At 34.7% G+C, this 14,920-nt stretch overlaps 1 protein-coding gene across 2 annotated transcripts; it reads left to right on the top strand.

Annotated features, from left to right (window-relative positions):
• Nucleotides 1–1,122: 1,122 nt before the first annotated feature.
• BTS (zinc finger protein-like protein) lies at nucleotides 1,123–11,852 on the top strand. 2 transcript variants are annotated; one of them, XM_039022143.2, is made up of 14 exons: nucleotides 1,123–1,730; nucleotides 2,946–3,155; nucleotides 3,583–3,777; nucleotides 3,853–4,220; nucleotides 4,546–4,774; nucleotides 5,008–5,176; nucleotides 5,315–6,559; nucleotides 6,664–6,835; nucleotides 6,975–7,196; nucleotides 7,271–7,408; nucleotides 9,108–9,342; nucleotides 9,449–9,508; nucleotides 10,483–10,554; nucleotides 11,461–11,852. In XM_039022143.2, the coding sequence occupies exons 1-14, from the start codon at nucleotides 1,419–1,421 to the stop codon at nucleotides 11,599–11,601; spliced, it is 3,768 nt and encodes a 1,255-aa protein (XP_038878071.1). In that variant the 5' UTR covers nucleotides 1,123–1,418; the 3' UTR covers nucleotides 11,602–11,852. The 2 variants fall into 2 exon arrangements, with proteins under 2 accessions (XP_038878071.1, XP_038878072.1); XM_039022144.2 differs by having other exon boundaries at nucleotides 11,428–11,852.
• The last annotated feature ends 3,068 nt before the right edge of the window (nucleotides 11,853–14,920 follow it).

Genomic DNA, 14,920 nt, shown 5'->3' with positions numbered 1-14,920 from the left:
TTTAAAATAGTATACCTCAATTCTTTTTGTTTTCGACTAAAATTGTAAAAGAAAAAAAATCCTCTATGAAAAATTGTACCGATGGCCCTATGTATTTGAAAAAAAAATGATTGATTTAAATCACAATGACATATGTCAAAGTATTTATTTAAAATAGTATACCTCAATTCTTTTTGTTTTTAATAAAAACTGTAAAAAAAAAAAATCCTTTATGAAAAATTGTACCTGCGACCCTCACTCATTTTCTTTAAAAGATTAGTTTTATAACATTTTGCATATGATATTATGAAGATGAAAGTATATAATGAAACATGTTGTGTATGCATAATAGTATTCCATTCTTATTCTCGATTTTGGTTCTTTGCTATTCACTGTGATCATTAGAGTATCTTCTCCTCACCAATAACCATTAATTTTCTTTTGCCTCGTGTGATCTAACATGGAAACAAAAATTAGGATGGAGGAAACAATGGTGGGAATCGAATTGGGATACAATTTTTGAAGAAGACGATAAAGTGATAGAGCACCATTACAATGCAAAACATGAAATTGAAGACATTGTAATACAATTTAGAGGTCTAACTTGTATCTAAACTTTTGATCAATCACTTATAAGAGAAGAATACTAAAAATCAATGAATGAGGAAGTAATGATGGAAACCAATAATTATTGGTACGTGATAAAAAAGAAACTTAATATTATACGTACCATAATAATTCTCGTTATATAATTTCACTCGCTAACGAAGAAAAGAAAAGATTTTAAAACTTGTATTTTTTAAAAAAGTGGATGAAATTTCACTTAGACTTTTCGCCTCTCGGAGGAGAGTACTCCTAACAAAATAAATAATTTTTTTTTAAAAAAAACCTATCTTCCTAGTAATTTTATTACCACATTTGTTCTGTTTTTAAATACAAAAAGAAATTTTAACAATCTTAGGGAGGAGGAGGCGAAATGTCGTGTGTGTAGTGGCGAAGTATGAATCAGGCAATCATCCGTCCACGTGGCAGGTACTGGTATCACGTGAGCGGAAAGAGGTGACATCAGCATCCACGGTGGCAATGTTTGGGTCCACGTATCACCGAGCCGGGTATAAAAGGCTTCCCTCTCTCCAACCCTTTGGCCAGAGTTGTTTATTCTTATCGACAGCACCGTAAGTTCGTAACCAGGCCTACCCTTTCTTCTCCGTTGAATAATACCAAACAGATAATAAAAAGATTTAGAGAGAGAAAGTTACATGAAAAAGGCGAAAGAAAGTAATTGTAATTCAGATTGAGGAAGAGAAACCAAGAGCTGCAGCAGCACAGAACTGGGAGCTGAAACCATAGTTGGAGCGAGGAAGAACCGGAACGAGAAGAGAAGGAGTTGGATAGGTCAAAATTTAGAGAGAGAGAGAGAGAGAGAGAGAGAGAGAGAGATGGTGACGCCGTTGACAGGGCTACAACACAGGGACGGTGGCGGAGGAGTGGCTTTTTTGGCTAATTCTGTAAATAAAATGGATTCCGCTTCGTCTCCGTCGTCGCCCAATGATTGTTTGAGGAGCTCCGAGCCACAGTCTCCGATTCTTATTTTCCTTTTCTTCCACAAAGCAATTCGCAATGAGCTCGATACGCTTCACCGGCTAGCCATGGCCTTCGCTACCGGCCAGCGAGCAGATATTAGGCCGCTATTTGAACGATACCATTTTTTGAGATCGATTTACAAGCACCACTCCAATGCTGAAGACGAGGTAAAATTTCTGATCCATTTCCGTACCGTTTTACACTTGTACATGTGTCGCTCATTTTCGCCTCGTTTGCTTCTCTTTGGAACCTAGCATTATCGATTAACTTCCTTTGAATGTCTGGCTTCTTTTTGTTCCGTGCGGTTGCCGGTTAATTCGTAGGAGTCGGAAAGGAAATGCGGTAATTGAACTTGGTTGGTAATTGAAAATTTCTGCAGAATCAGAACTATAAATCCACTTTGTTAATTTCCTCTGTTTTTTTTGGTCTAGTTCAGTGGTACATAAATCGTTGCTTATGCGTGATAATTTGTTGAACATGTGAAAATTGTGCAGTAGATCTCATTTCCTGTTAAAGACGATTCGACCTTGTGTGACAATCTTCTTTAGGATAATTACTGGATTCTGATGTCCGTTTTGTCCAGTCCCCAGCTTAATTAACCTCTCTTCGTTGTCTGTCTATACGATATAAGTCTGTCAATAAACAAATTGTTCTTTCGAAGGAAAGTAAAATTGAAGAATAACTGAACGTAAGAGTTTATATTGTATTGTCGTGCTCTACTTTCCTGATTTAGATTCTTTTTGTGTTCTTGTTTAATTGTTTAGTTGCATTCTGGGTTCTCTAATGCCTTTTGCTACTTTGTGGAGTTCGTGAGTGGAAATTTATCTTTGTATTACATCAATCTTCACTTTCAAGAATGCAAAAAATTGAAATTGAAAACGTATCTGGTATGACTGGTGTACTTCAATCAAAGCAGGAGCTCTGCTGTTGTCTGTAAGGAAGTAGTTCAACTGAATGTAGTTCGGAGGGGGATGATAGGAATACTGAGGATTCAACAATAATGAGCTTGTACATTAAATTAAATATGAAAGGAGCTATCAAGACAAGAGTCAGTTGTTGGATTTTTTTGATTTGACTAGATATGAATTTCTAGTGGCTTTTGCTGCCTCCTGCTTGAAAAAGGAGTGAGTTAGAAGAAGCTGTCTTACAAAGGCTGCAATGAGCCATGGGATATTATTTTGCAACATTGAGCTTTTTATCCTATATTTTATAAAAATGGCCATGGGGTTCAAACACCCCTTCTGTGAGAGAACAGCTGGATTAACAGAAATTTCTGGGATGGATTATCAGGAATGTTACAATGTTCTTATTTTCCTCTGTTCATTTTCTTCCCACTTGCTGTTACAATCCTTACTTCTAAAAACATATATCTGGACTTGCAGGTAATTTTTCCTGCCCTTGATATTCGCGTGAAGAATGTGGCACAAACATATTCTCTTGAACACAAGGGTGAAAGCAATTTGTTTGATCATCTTTTTGAGCTTCTTAATTGTAATACACAAAATGACGAAAGCTTCCCAAGGGAGTTAGCATCCTGCACTGGTGCCTTAAAGACATCTGTGAGCCAGCACATGGCTAAGGAAGAAGAGCAGGTACTCTATCATGGCAGTCCATGTCTCTTCATTATTTTGTGCAAATCTCTGACCAGTTAGTTCCGTCTTAGAAATGCAGTGTTTAATAGCAGTGAAAATCTAAATTCCGTTGAAGCAATACATGAATTTTGCACACTCAACCCTCAAGAAACAGTAGATGCTGTTAATTTATATTACTAATTATATCTTACCAATTCACGTTCTTACCAAGTATGTGTACTAAAAAATATGAACTTAACATATAATTTATCTGGTGTGATTAAAAGGGACTGGGTGAGAGATGTTTTAGTGTCTGAAAAAATTATTTCAATGGGACAGGAAACTACTATGCTCTATGAGTTGATATACTTTTGGCTGCATGTCCAGTGATACATATGCATTTTTTCTGATATATATTCTGTGGAGCTTCACTATATTCATTTTCCAGGTATTTCCCTTGCTTATAGAAAAGTTCTCAATTGAAGAGCAGGCATCTCTCGTTTGGCAGTTCTTCTGCAGTATTCCTGTGTACATGATGGCTCAATTCCTCCCTTGGCTTTCATCATCTGTTTCACCTGATGAATTTCAGGATCTACAGAAATGCTTGATTAAGGTAGTCCCTGAGGAAAAACTTCTCCAACAGGTAAGTTTTACTTGGGTTCTTTATTCTGATTTGCCAATTTTATTTATAGCCGATTACTGATACTCTTTATTTAAGGTCATATTTACTTGGATGGAAGCGAGAAGTTGTGACGATCTATCAACAAGTTGGTTTGGTGATTCTCTAGTTGGACATCATACAGATCCTGCTACTGATACATCAAATCATCAAACCGAAAATGTAAATTGTGCTTGTGAATTGGCCAGCCATGGAAAAAGAAAATACTTGGAGTCAAGTTCTGAGACATCAGATTATGTGGCAACTCATCCAATCAATGAAATACTGTTTTGGCATAATGCCATCAAAAGAGAGCTGAATGACATAGCTGAGGAGGCTAGGAAGATACAACTTTCTGGGAACTTCAGTAATCTATCAACTTTTAACGAGAGGTTGCAATTCATAGCTGAAGTTTGCATATTTCATAGGTATATTATTCTTACTCTTTATTGCACAGATAGTTGGAGTATGCCAGAGAAAAATTATAGCCCAATCTCATAAAAAGTGCTAAAAGAAAGAAATTGTGGCTAGGGAAATAAATGTGAAATAATATTTTATAATTTGGCTATAATTCTTTGAAAAAGTTCTATAATAAGGACGTACATATACTTCACAACTTTGATATGAATTGGATTTTCATTTTCAAATGTTATTTCCTGCAAATTTTTATTGCACACAGTTCATATTCATTCAACTATTTTCTTGAAATTATTCAACCAAACTTATATTACTCACCCTCTTTTCTCATCACAGTATTGCCGAGGACAAGGTAATCTTTCCTGCAGTAGATGGAGAGTTTTCTTTTCTCCAGGAACATGCCGAAGAAGAAAGTCAATTCAATGAGTTTAGGTGCCTGATTGAAAATATTCAAAGTGCAGGGGCTAGTTCTACTTCAAGAGCTGAGTTTTATGTGAAGTTGTGTTCTCATGCTGATCAAATAATGGATACCATTAAGAGGCATTTCCATAATGAAGAAGTTCAGGTGCAACTTCCTGGTTGATATGGCATCTTCTTGCAATTTTATTTCTCCATTTTCGATGACTGGCTTATACCGTGCAACAAGTTCCTTGTACTATTACTCTAGTATTACACAAACATCAGTTTCCATGAAAGAATAGAATAGTGCCTTTATAGATGATAAATGGGATAACTTGAAAATGAATATCTTGTATTTTCTGAAAAATGAGTTGCTGTATTGTTTCCCTTGGCTTTTAGGTTCTTCCACTTGCTAGAAAGCACTTCAGTTTCAAGAGACAACGGGAATTATTGTATCAAAGCTTGTGCATGATGCCTTTGAAATTGATTGAACGGGTCTTGCCATGGCTGGTAGGATCAGTGAAAGAAGTTGAAGCTAGAGATATACTCAAGAACATTCAGTTGGCAGGTTTGTTGATGTAACTACTTTGTTTGTTCTTTTCAAGTGCCAAACTCTTGAAATTTTGATTGCAGATGTTTATTATATACGTTTATTGCTAATATTAGCATTAGTAGTGTTCTGATAGCATATAATTCTCTGAATCAGCTCCAGCTAAAGATACTGCTCTGGTGACTCTCTTTTCTGGTTGGGCTTGCAAAGCGCGTAATAATGGTTTGTGCTTGTCTTCAAGAGCAGTTGGCTGTTGTGCAGTTAAAAGGCTTACTGACATTGAAGAAGACATTGTTCAATCATCTTGTTCATGTGCCCCTGCATTGGCTGCAAGGGAAAGTCCAAAATCAGATCCCGAAACTAATGGTAATGTCAAGAGGCCAGCCATACGAAATGTATCAATGGCATGCAGAAGCTGTGATGGCCGTATTGCTTTGGAGACTGTTAATATCCAACAGCAATGTTGTAGTGATCAGTCCTGCCATGTTCCAGCTTTAGGAGTAAACATCAAGAATCTGGGGTTAAGTTCTATTTTCACTTCCAAGTCTATGCGATCTTTATCTCCCAGCTCTTGTGCACCATCTCTCAATTCCAGCCTTTTTTCATGGGAAACGGATTGTGCCTCTTCTGATGTTGGGTCTGCAGGACGTCCTATTGATACTATTTTTAAATTTCACAAAGCTATACGCAAAGACTTGGAATATTTAGATGTTGAATCTGGAAAACTTAGTGATTGTGATGGAACATTTCTCCGGCAATTTATTGGAAGATTTCGCCTTCTATGGGGGTTATATAGAGCCCATAGTAATGCTGAAGATGATATCGTATTTCCTGCTCTGGAATCCAAAGAGACATTGCACAATGTAAGTCACTCGTATACACTAGACCATAAGCAGGAGGAAAAATTATTTGAGGACATTTCATGTGTTCTCTCTGAGATTTCACTCCTCCATGAAAGTTTGCATGAGGTTCCGTTGGATGAGAGTTTTTCCAGAAGTATTGTTGGGTCTGTTAATGTGGTGGGGAAGGATTGTAACAGAAAATACAACGAGCTTGCTACAAAGCTTCAAGGAATGTGCAAATCTATAAGAGTCACTCTGGATCAGCATATATTTAGGGAAGAACTTGAACTTTGGCCGCTGTTTGGGAAACACTTCTCCATAGAAGAGCAAGACAAAATAGTTGGCCGTATCATTGGAACCACAGGTGCTGAAGTTCTCCAGTCAATGTTGCCATGGGTAACAGCAGCACTTACTCAGGACGAACAGAATACTATGATGGATACATGGAAGCAAGCCACAAAAAACACCATGTTCAATGAATGGCTCAATGAATGTTGGAGAGGGACTGCGTCGTCTACTTTAAATGGTGAAACATCAGAAGCATGTGTTGCCGGAAAAGGTTTGTGGAATATTCTATTGCTCTCACACTTATTTAGACAATTCCTCAATTGTTTAGTAATGAAGAAAAATATATATCACCTATCTCTCTCTTTCCCCTTCCAGATTCTGGGCTCATTGAGAGCTTGGATCAGAATGATCAAATGTTCAAGCCTGGTTGGAAAGATATTTTTCGCATGAACCAAAATGAACTTGAATCAGAAATCAGAAAGGTTTATCAGGATTCGACTCTTGATCCAAGGAGAAAAGCATATCTCGTGCAGAATCTTATGACCAGGTATGGTTTGATATAATATTTTATCTTAAGCGTTTTGTCAACTATGTTTATCTTACTCCAAATTGAATAGTACATGTTCCTATACTGTGTTACTATGCTGATGAAGGTAAAGTTGATTTATGCTATTCTTTTGAATTAGTCGCTGGATTGCTGCACAGCAGAAATTACCTCAAACAAATGTTGAAGATAATTCCAATGGTGAAGATGTAGCAGGACGAACAGCATCTTTTCGCTGTGCTGAGAAAAATGTGTTTGGGTGTGAACATTACAAAAGAAACTGCAAGCTTCTTGCTGCTTGCTGTGGGAAGTTATTTACCTGTCGATTCTGTCATGACAATGTCAGCGATCACTCAATGGACAGGTATTATTATTTCAGGATTTAAATCACATTCAATTGGTATTTTGCCCCTCTGATATTTAGTCCCATGTTTTTAGGAAAGCAACATCAGAGATGATGTGCATGAACTGTCTAACAATTCAACCAGTTGGGCCAATATGTACAACACCTTCTTGCAATGGATTGTCAATGGCGAAATACTATTGCAATATTTGCAAATTTTTTGATGATGAAAGGTGCAAACTCTGATACTTTTATCATTTTAAGGTTTATGATATTATACATGTGGCTTGATAAGACCTCAGGGGAAGTGATATTGTCAAGCAAGATAGCTAACAAATAATGTTCATATTAACAATTTTGCACATAATATCAGATACAACTGATTGTGTGGGTGCGTGTGTTTTTTGGTTTTATTTTTGTTTTTGTTTTTGTTTTTTTTTTTGTTTCTTCTTCTTCTTCTTCTTCCTTTTTTTTTTTTTTTTTTTGAAAAGATACAAATGATTTCTTTGATTGTTAATATTTCATAAAATTTTCCATTCTCAAAATTGGATTCATCGTTTTTTCCCCATTCATATACTTGCATGCTGCAAAGGGGTTGATAAATGGTCACTGAACTCAGATTCATAATCCTACTTTAATGCCTAGATGAAGTGGGATTATATTAGGGATACGTAGAATTTGGGATTAAAAGACTAATTAGGGATACGTAGAATTTGGGATTAAAAGACTATCTTACAATAGTTCTTAGCAGGGCAGAAAGGTATAGCTTGTTGGGATGTTACTTGAGAAAATTTTAGGTTCAATACCTCCTTATGAGTGGTGGATGTCTAAGGCCTCTTGTATTATCGGTTAGATGTTATTCTTTTAGATTTGAGACTATTTTTTGTTGGTTTGGGCTTTTCTTTGGGGCTGTCTTCCTATATGTTCTTGTATATCCTTTGCATATGTTCTCGATAGCCTTCGTACGTGGCTGACAAATAGGCAGTTCTTAGCCGACTAAAATGTTTGTGGATAAAATTCTTGGTTGCTGACATTTGTGAAAAAATGAAGGAGAAACTAATCTCTTTTACTCAGTAGGTAGTTGAGTGAGCAGTTTTTAACTTGAAGAGTTTTGGCTAAAGTAAAATGCCTATCAACCGCCCTAAGAGGCGGCTCCATTGGCAAGGGCTTGGGGTCCCTCTGTCATACCGGCTTAAAAGGTCCCAGATTCGGACGGGTGGGCGAGCTTAATACCCAAAGTCCTTGATGTCTCTCTGGGCGGGTGTGGGTGCCCCCAGGTATAAGGAAGCAAAGCTCCAACTCCCAGTTATATATTAAAAAAAAAAAAAAAAAAGAAAAAGAAAAAGAAAAAGAAAAAGCCTATTGACAGGAGTCAGGAAATCACCCAAAATTTAGATGACAGAACAATCAAAATCGTACGGACATTATATTCAAACATAGGTACAAAGATACTCAATTCTAATCAAACAAGACTAACCTAAGAAAGGTCTTATCTAGTACCAAAATGACCAAACTCAACTAAGCTTAAAATATTAGCACCCACTAAAGTAGCCGGAGCTCCCACCTAACCACAATTTTTCAGAAAGCTAACGTAGGTTACTAATTTCACCGTTGATTCAACTGATGGGAGTCCTGTGAAATTGTTGACTGCCTTACATGATGTCTTTTGTGGCTATATCCTCTTTCATCGGATTGTACCAATGGAAATTCTTTAACTCATACAGTTTTGTTGACTCTTGCCTTGTAGTTTCATTTCATCAAAGAATTTCATTTCTTATTTAGTTTTCTAATAAAGTGTTTTTAGAAGAACATGGATCTAGCTAGATCTTTTTTTCTCTTTCTACTTTCTTAAAAGTATACTACTCTCTTTATGTTAATTATAAATTCCTAAAATTTTACTGATGAATTCTCATCGTCACAATTGTGCTCCAGGGCCGTGTATCATTGCCCATTTTGCAACTTATGCCGTGTTGGGAAGGGTCTTGGAATTGATTTTTTCCATTGCATGATTTGCAATTGTTGTCTTGGGATAAAGCTGGAGAGCCATAAGTGCCTGGAGAAAAGTTTAGAAACGAATTGTCCCATCTGTTGTGATTTCTTATTTACATCCAGTGCAACAGTCCGACCTCTACCCTGTGGTCATTACATGCATTCAGCTTGCTTTCAGGTTTGAATTATTTTCTTATGGATCCTGGATATTTAAATGAACTTTGGTTATGTTGGTGTGGTCTTCTGTAAAATGAGTTTGGAATATTGATGTTTGGCGTTTGTAGGCTTACACTTGCAGCCATTATACCTGTCCTATTTGTAGCAAGTCCTTGGGAGATATGGCGGTAAGGGAATTTTCATTTATTTTTATTGATTTATTGTGTTTTTTTTGTCTCACATTTTTTTATGTTCAACGTAGGGGGGGGGGGGGCCCCCCCCCCTCTCTCTCTCTTCCAATTTTTTTAAATTTTGGGGTGCGCTTAAACCACTTAACTTTGTGCAAGGATGAAATCCTTAAAGAGAGGTTATTTTTAGTTCGGGTAATTCTGTAAAGAGCAGATAGAGTAATAGTTGTTGAAAACGTTGATTGAAGTTTGAAATTAATATCAATTCCTTCCAATTTCTGGACACCTCAACTTTTCAATTCTTACAAACATCACCTTTTTCCAACTTTCACTTCGCACCACCATATCTTTTGCCGCAGCTCACTATCTCTAGAGTTTTGATCTGAAAAATGGTCAGTATTTGATTTTATTCTGTGAAGTGTCGCATCACTCCACTTAATATCATGTAAAGTATTATGATGTTGTTTGCCAGAAAACACGGATAAATAACAGTGTAATCACAAGCTAAGGAGATATTCACATTTAGTTCTTCTTTTAGTGAACACTGAGACTGTTTATTGAACCAACGAATATCTGCAAAAGGGAGGGTAAGGTGATAGGACATCACCGCAGCCCCGTGGCTAAATCTTGAAATATGTAAGAGCTTCCCAATTTAAAGCGGCAAAGATGCCCACAGTTTTTGGTTTTGTTCGCTGATTGATCTACTGCAAGTAAAGATTTTAAGAAGACATTTCTTGTGTAAGGTTAGGAGAAACAAACTTGTAATGTGGTTTCCTCTGTTCATAAATTTCTCACATTTTATTCGGTTTGGGGGTTTGACTAGTTTTTTCTTTTACGTGTCAAGTTTGTTTAACTTGCGTTGATGTCTGAGATGGAGACTTTTAACATCTTGCTTTTATGTTGTCATTTACACGTAAGTCCATATAAAGAAAAATTGAATAAGATTTTCATATTGTTTTGCCGCACATGCTCAGGTTTATTTTGGCATGCTTGACGCCTTGTTGGCTGCTGAGGAGCTGCCGGAAGAGTACAGGGATCGTTGCCAGGTACATTCTGTTATTTCTTCTCTGTTTGGAATTGGTTTGAGAGAGCTTTGTGGCTTTATTGTTCTTACTCGACTATGTGACTACATCATTGCACGAAAAATAAAACCACGAATTCTTCCTTGCTCCCGACACAAACAACAAACCCACAAGCAAAAATGAAGAAAGTTGTTCACTTTTAAACCCTTTTACTTTTGACTGAGTAAATCTCATTATAGTTTTGAAATTTTAGTTTCATTCCAATTAAGCTAACTGTGCTCTTCCTAGGAGGTACTTAGTTTTCTTAAAGCTAATCGCATCGGTGAATTATATCAAGGCGATGCTTTGATCAAATATAGCAATTTTAAAAGGTTTCAAAGCCAGAGGTTCCAAATTTTTATTTTTATTTTTTTATTTCTGTTAGGCGGGCTGATCAAAACCTCATACCTTGAGGTTGATAATACAAGTTTATACCAGTTGAATTATGTTCTTGTCTATATTAGGAAAAAAAAAAAAGAAAAAAAAATTACCTACCATTTTTCAGTTACTGGTTACTAATAATGCTGCTATTGCGGAAAGAAATATTTGACAGAGGAGTTGGAGAATTTTAATTGGGAAATTATTTCAAATGGTAATACTCTTGAAAATATTTACAAGATACAACAAAATTTTAGAACTATCAATGATAGACGCTGATAGACACTCTATCAGTGTCGATTGTCTATCAGCGTCGATCAACGTCTATCATTGATAGTTCTAAAATTTTGTTGTATTTTGTAAATATTTTGATTTATTTTTCTATATTTAAATACAACCCATTTTAATTTGGGGGTTAAAGAAAAAACTTATAGCTTAGTAATTTTTATGATATTGATATTATTTGAGATTTATGTTAAGGTACAAGTAGTGTAATGATGAATTGGAATCCAGGACATATTGTGCAATGACTGTGAGCGGAAAGGCACATCGCGGTTCCATTGGCTATATCATAAATGTGGGTTTTGTGGATCATACAACACTCGGGTGATCAAGAATGATAGCACATCTGCTGATTGCCCCGCTTCCAATTAGTGAGAGATTTCTTTTACGGTGACAAAAAGTATATATTCACGCCTTTTTATTGCTTTCATTTGTACATATTGATGTCGATCCCTCTCCACCAGGAAACTGGTTTTTTGTTACATCTAATATACACACAACACGTTGTTCATATCGGTCTCTATGTAGATGTCCTTTTTATATGGCTTCAAGATTCATCATCCGAACTGTAAAATTGAATTTACTTTGAAAATTCAATATTCATAGAACAACATCATTGTCTATGTGTTAAGAGTATCAGGTTCATATGTGGTGGTTAGATTCTGGGTTGAAATCGGTAGTTCCTCGACAGTTTTTGTTTGTTGCTTTGCTTTTCGTTTAATTCTTATACATTTATAGATTATTATAGATAATGAGTTCTTCGGCGGAATATGTTTAATTGCTAAATGCTCAATGCGAGTTATCTTTTTCCATAAATAGATTTGTGTCGTCGTGGGACTAACTGTACCAAATTCATGTTGAGTCACACCAGCGTCCCACCTCAATTGACTCAAACTCTCTGTAGTCCCTCAGAGGGTTTTATTTCATTTATTTATCCTCTCTCTCTCTCTCTCTATATATATATATTTTTTTTGGGTATTACTAATTTGCCCAAATTACTTGGGTTTTTTTTAATTATTTAATTATCTTTTATTTTTCCTCCTCCTCTTACTTCTTTATAATAGTTTTATTTATTTATTTTTATTTTTTATTTTTTTATCTTCGTTAATGTTTTGATTTTTTAGTCAAACTCGGGAATTTGGTTTAATAATTATTTGGTTTTTAATTTTAATAAGGTAAATTATAAACGGTAGCAAAATAACACAAGGAGATTTATAAATCTAGTAATGATTTTTTAAATTTGAAAATTTAGCACAAATTTAAAATTTGAATTTCCCCCCCTTTCTTTAGTAGGGGTCATATATGAGAATCTAACATGAAAGAAGAGTAAATCTAGTCCAGTTCAAAATTATTTACAAATATGGTACGATTTTAACTTTTATTAGTACTTATCACTAGTCGAGGTCTTATCATTAATAGACCTACTAATGACTGAGTTTATCTAGATTTATCTTTGATGAATTTGTTTGGTAGACTTATCATTAATTGAGGTTTATCTTTGATGGACTTATCTAATAGACTTCTATATCACCAATTGACGTCTATTAGTGATAGAAGTTCATTATTGATTGTTTGCAGGCTCGTTTAACACTATGTTTACTATCAGTATATTACATCAAAAGGATATTAAATTGACATATAAGAATGGTGTTATTCTACTTCATTTATTTTTATGTGATTTATTGCCTGTTCATCTTTTTTTATGTTTATTATGGGTGAACATTATCAATAAAATAAAAATGCTACTATTATGAATATTATAATAGAAAATAGATGTCCATTGCTTAGTGTCCTAAGGTCATGTGTCACCATTTACGTTATTCATGTGCCATGTAGTTATTCATGTTTGGTGTCCATTAAGTTCACATCCTACTAGTCATTTTGTTTATAAATAGTAGCATTTGGTGGATCTTAAAAATACTTACATTGATGATAATTCTACTTCCACTAATTTCCATATTATCGAATTTCATGGTTTTGGTTATTTTATGTTTTAATTATTTATTTTATAATTTTAGTTTTTATTTATTTATTATTATTATATAAAAATATTATTATGTTATATTTTTCATATCTATATTCCCGTTGTGTTCCTCAATTTTTTATAACACGTTATCAACACGAGCTCCTATCATTTTCTCCGTTAAAGGTAGGTCCTAAAGGTATGTCGGTTTTTCCCTCTTCATTATAATTAAGAAATTAAATGTTATTTTGCATATTTAGTACATATTAAATTTCTAATATAAATATAATATTTTGTGAAGTGTTGCCATGACAAACCTTACAAAATTAGAATTCACAACCCTTGACATTAATGACAATAGTTATTTATCATGGGTGCTTGATGTCGAAATTCACCTAGATGTTATAAGCTTGGGAGAAACAATTAAAGAAGGAAATAAGACATCTAATAAAGACAAAGTGAAAGCTATGATTTTCCTTCGTTATCATATTTATCATGGGTGCTCAATGTCGAAATTCACCTGGATGTTATGAACTTGGGAGAAACAGATAAAGAAGGAAATATGACATCTAATAAGGACAAAGCGAAAACTATCGTCATCGTTTCCATGAGGGATTGAAAATAGAGTATCTTACAATAAAAGATCTCTATATCTTGTGGAAAGATTGAAAAGAGAGGTATGATCATAAAAAAACAGTTATTCTTCCTAAAGCTTGTTATAAGTGGATGCATTTGAGGTTACAAGATTTCAAATCAGTAAGTGATTACAACTCTGCATTATTTAAAATTAGTTCAAAATTGTTGTTATGTGAGAGAAAATTACTGATTCTGATATGTTAGAGAAAACATTTTTTACATTCATGTCTCAAATATGCTCCTGCAACAGCAATATCGAGAAAAAGGTTTTAAACAGTATTCTGAATTAATTTCATGTCTTCTCGTGGCTGAACAAAATAATGAGTTATTGATGAAAAATCATGAATCTCGACCAACCGAAACAACACCATTCCCGGAAGTGAATGCTGAATGCTATGAATTTTAATAATAATTGTGGTCGCGATCGAGGTTGTGATAGTGGCAGACGAAGAAATAAGTATTATTTTCGTGGTGGTCATTTTAATCATTTAAATTTCAAAATGATCACACAAAATGATGATCACAAAAGAAAAGCCTCACAAGATAAAAGTTCAAAGAGTGTTGAAAATAAATGCTTTCAATGCGGAATGACTGGGCATTGATCACGTACCTGTCGTACGTCAAAACACTTAGTTGACCTCTATCAAGTCTTGGAGGAAAAAGAGAAAAATGTTAAAAGCAAATTTTGCATACCAGGATAATGACATATTTGACAAATCCCATATGATAAATTTGGATGTGACGGACCTCTTTGAATCTCCTGAAGAGAAGATTGATACAATTGGTGGCACATCAAGTATTTTTTTTTACTTTGAGAATATCTAGACTTAATGTTGTTGTTTTATTTTATCTTATCTTCATGTTCTAATTAGTAACTTTTGTATATTTTAAGTTTTTTTTTTATTGTAATTATTTTCTTTTAATGAAGAAACAAGATCATTTTAATATGTTAGGTGTTTCAAAAATGAGCAAAGAAGATCTATGTTTGGTAGACAGTGCAACTACACATACAATACTTACAAATAAAAAATACTTTTCCAAATTGACAATACTGAAAGCAAAAATAAATACAATATCATATTCTGCAAACTT

This window comes from Benincasa hispida, chromosome 2 (assembly GCF_027475165.1).
Source record: "Benincasa hispida cultivar pf3 chromosome 2, pf3_genome.v1.1, whole genome shotgun sequence".
Lineage (NCBI taxonomy): Eukaryota > Viridiplantae > Streptophyta > Magnoliopsida > Cucurbitales > Cucurbitaceae > Benincasa > Benincasa hispida.
The sequence above is the reverse complement of the archived record's forward strand: the minus strand, read 5'-3'. Positions and strand labels throughout refer to the sequence as shown.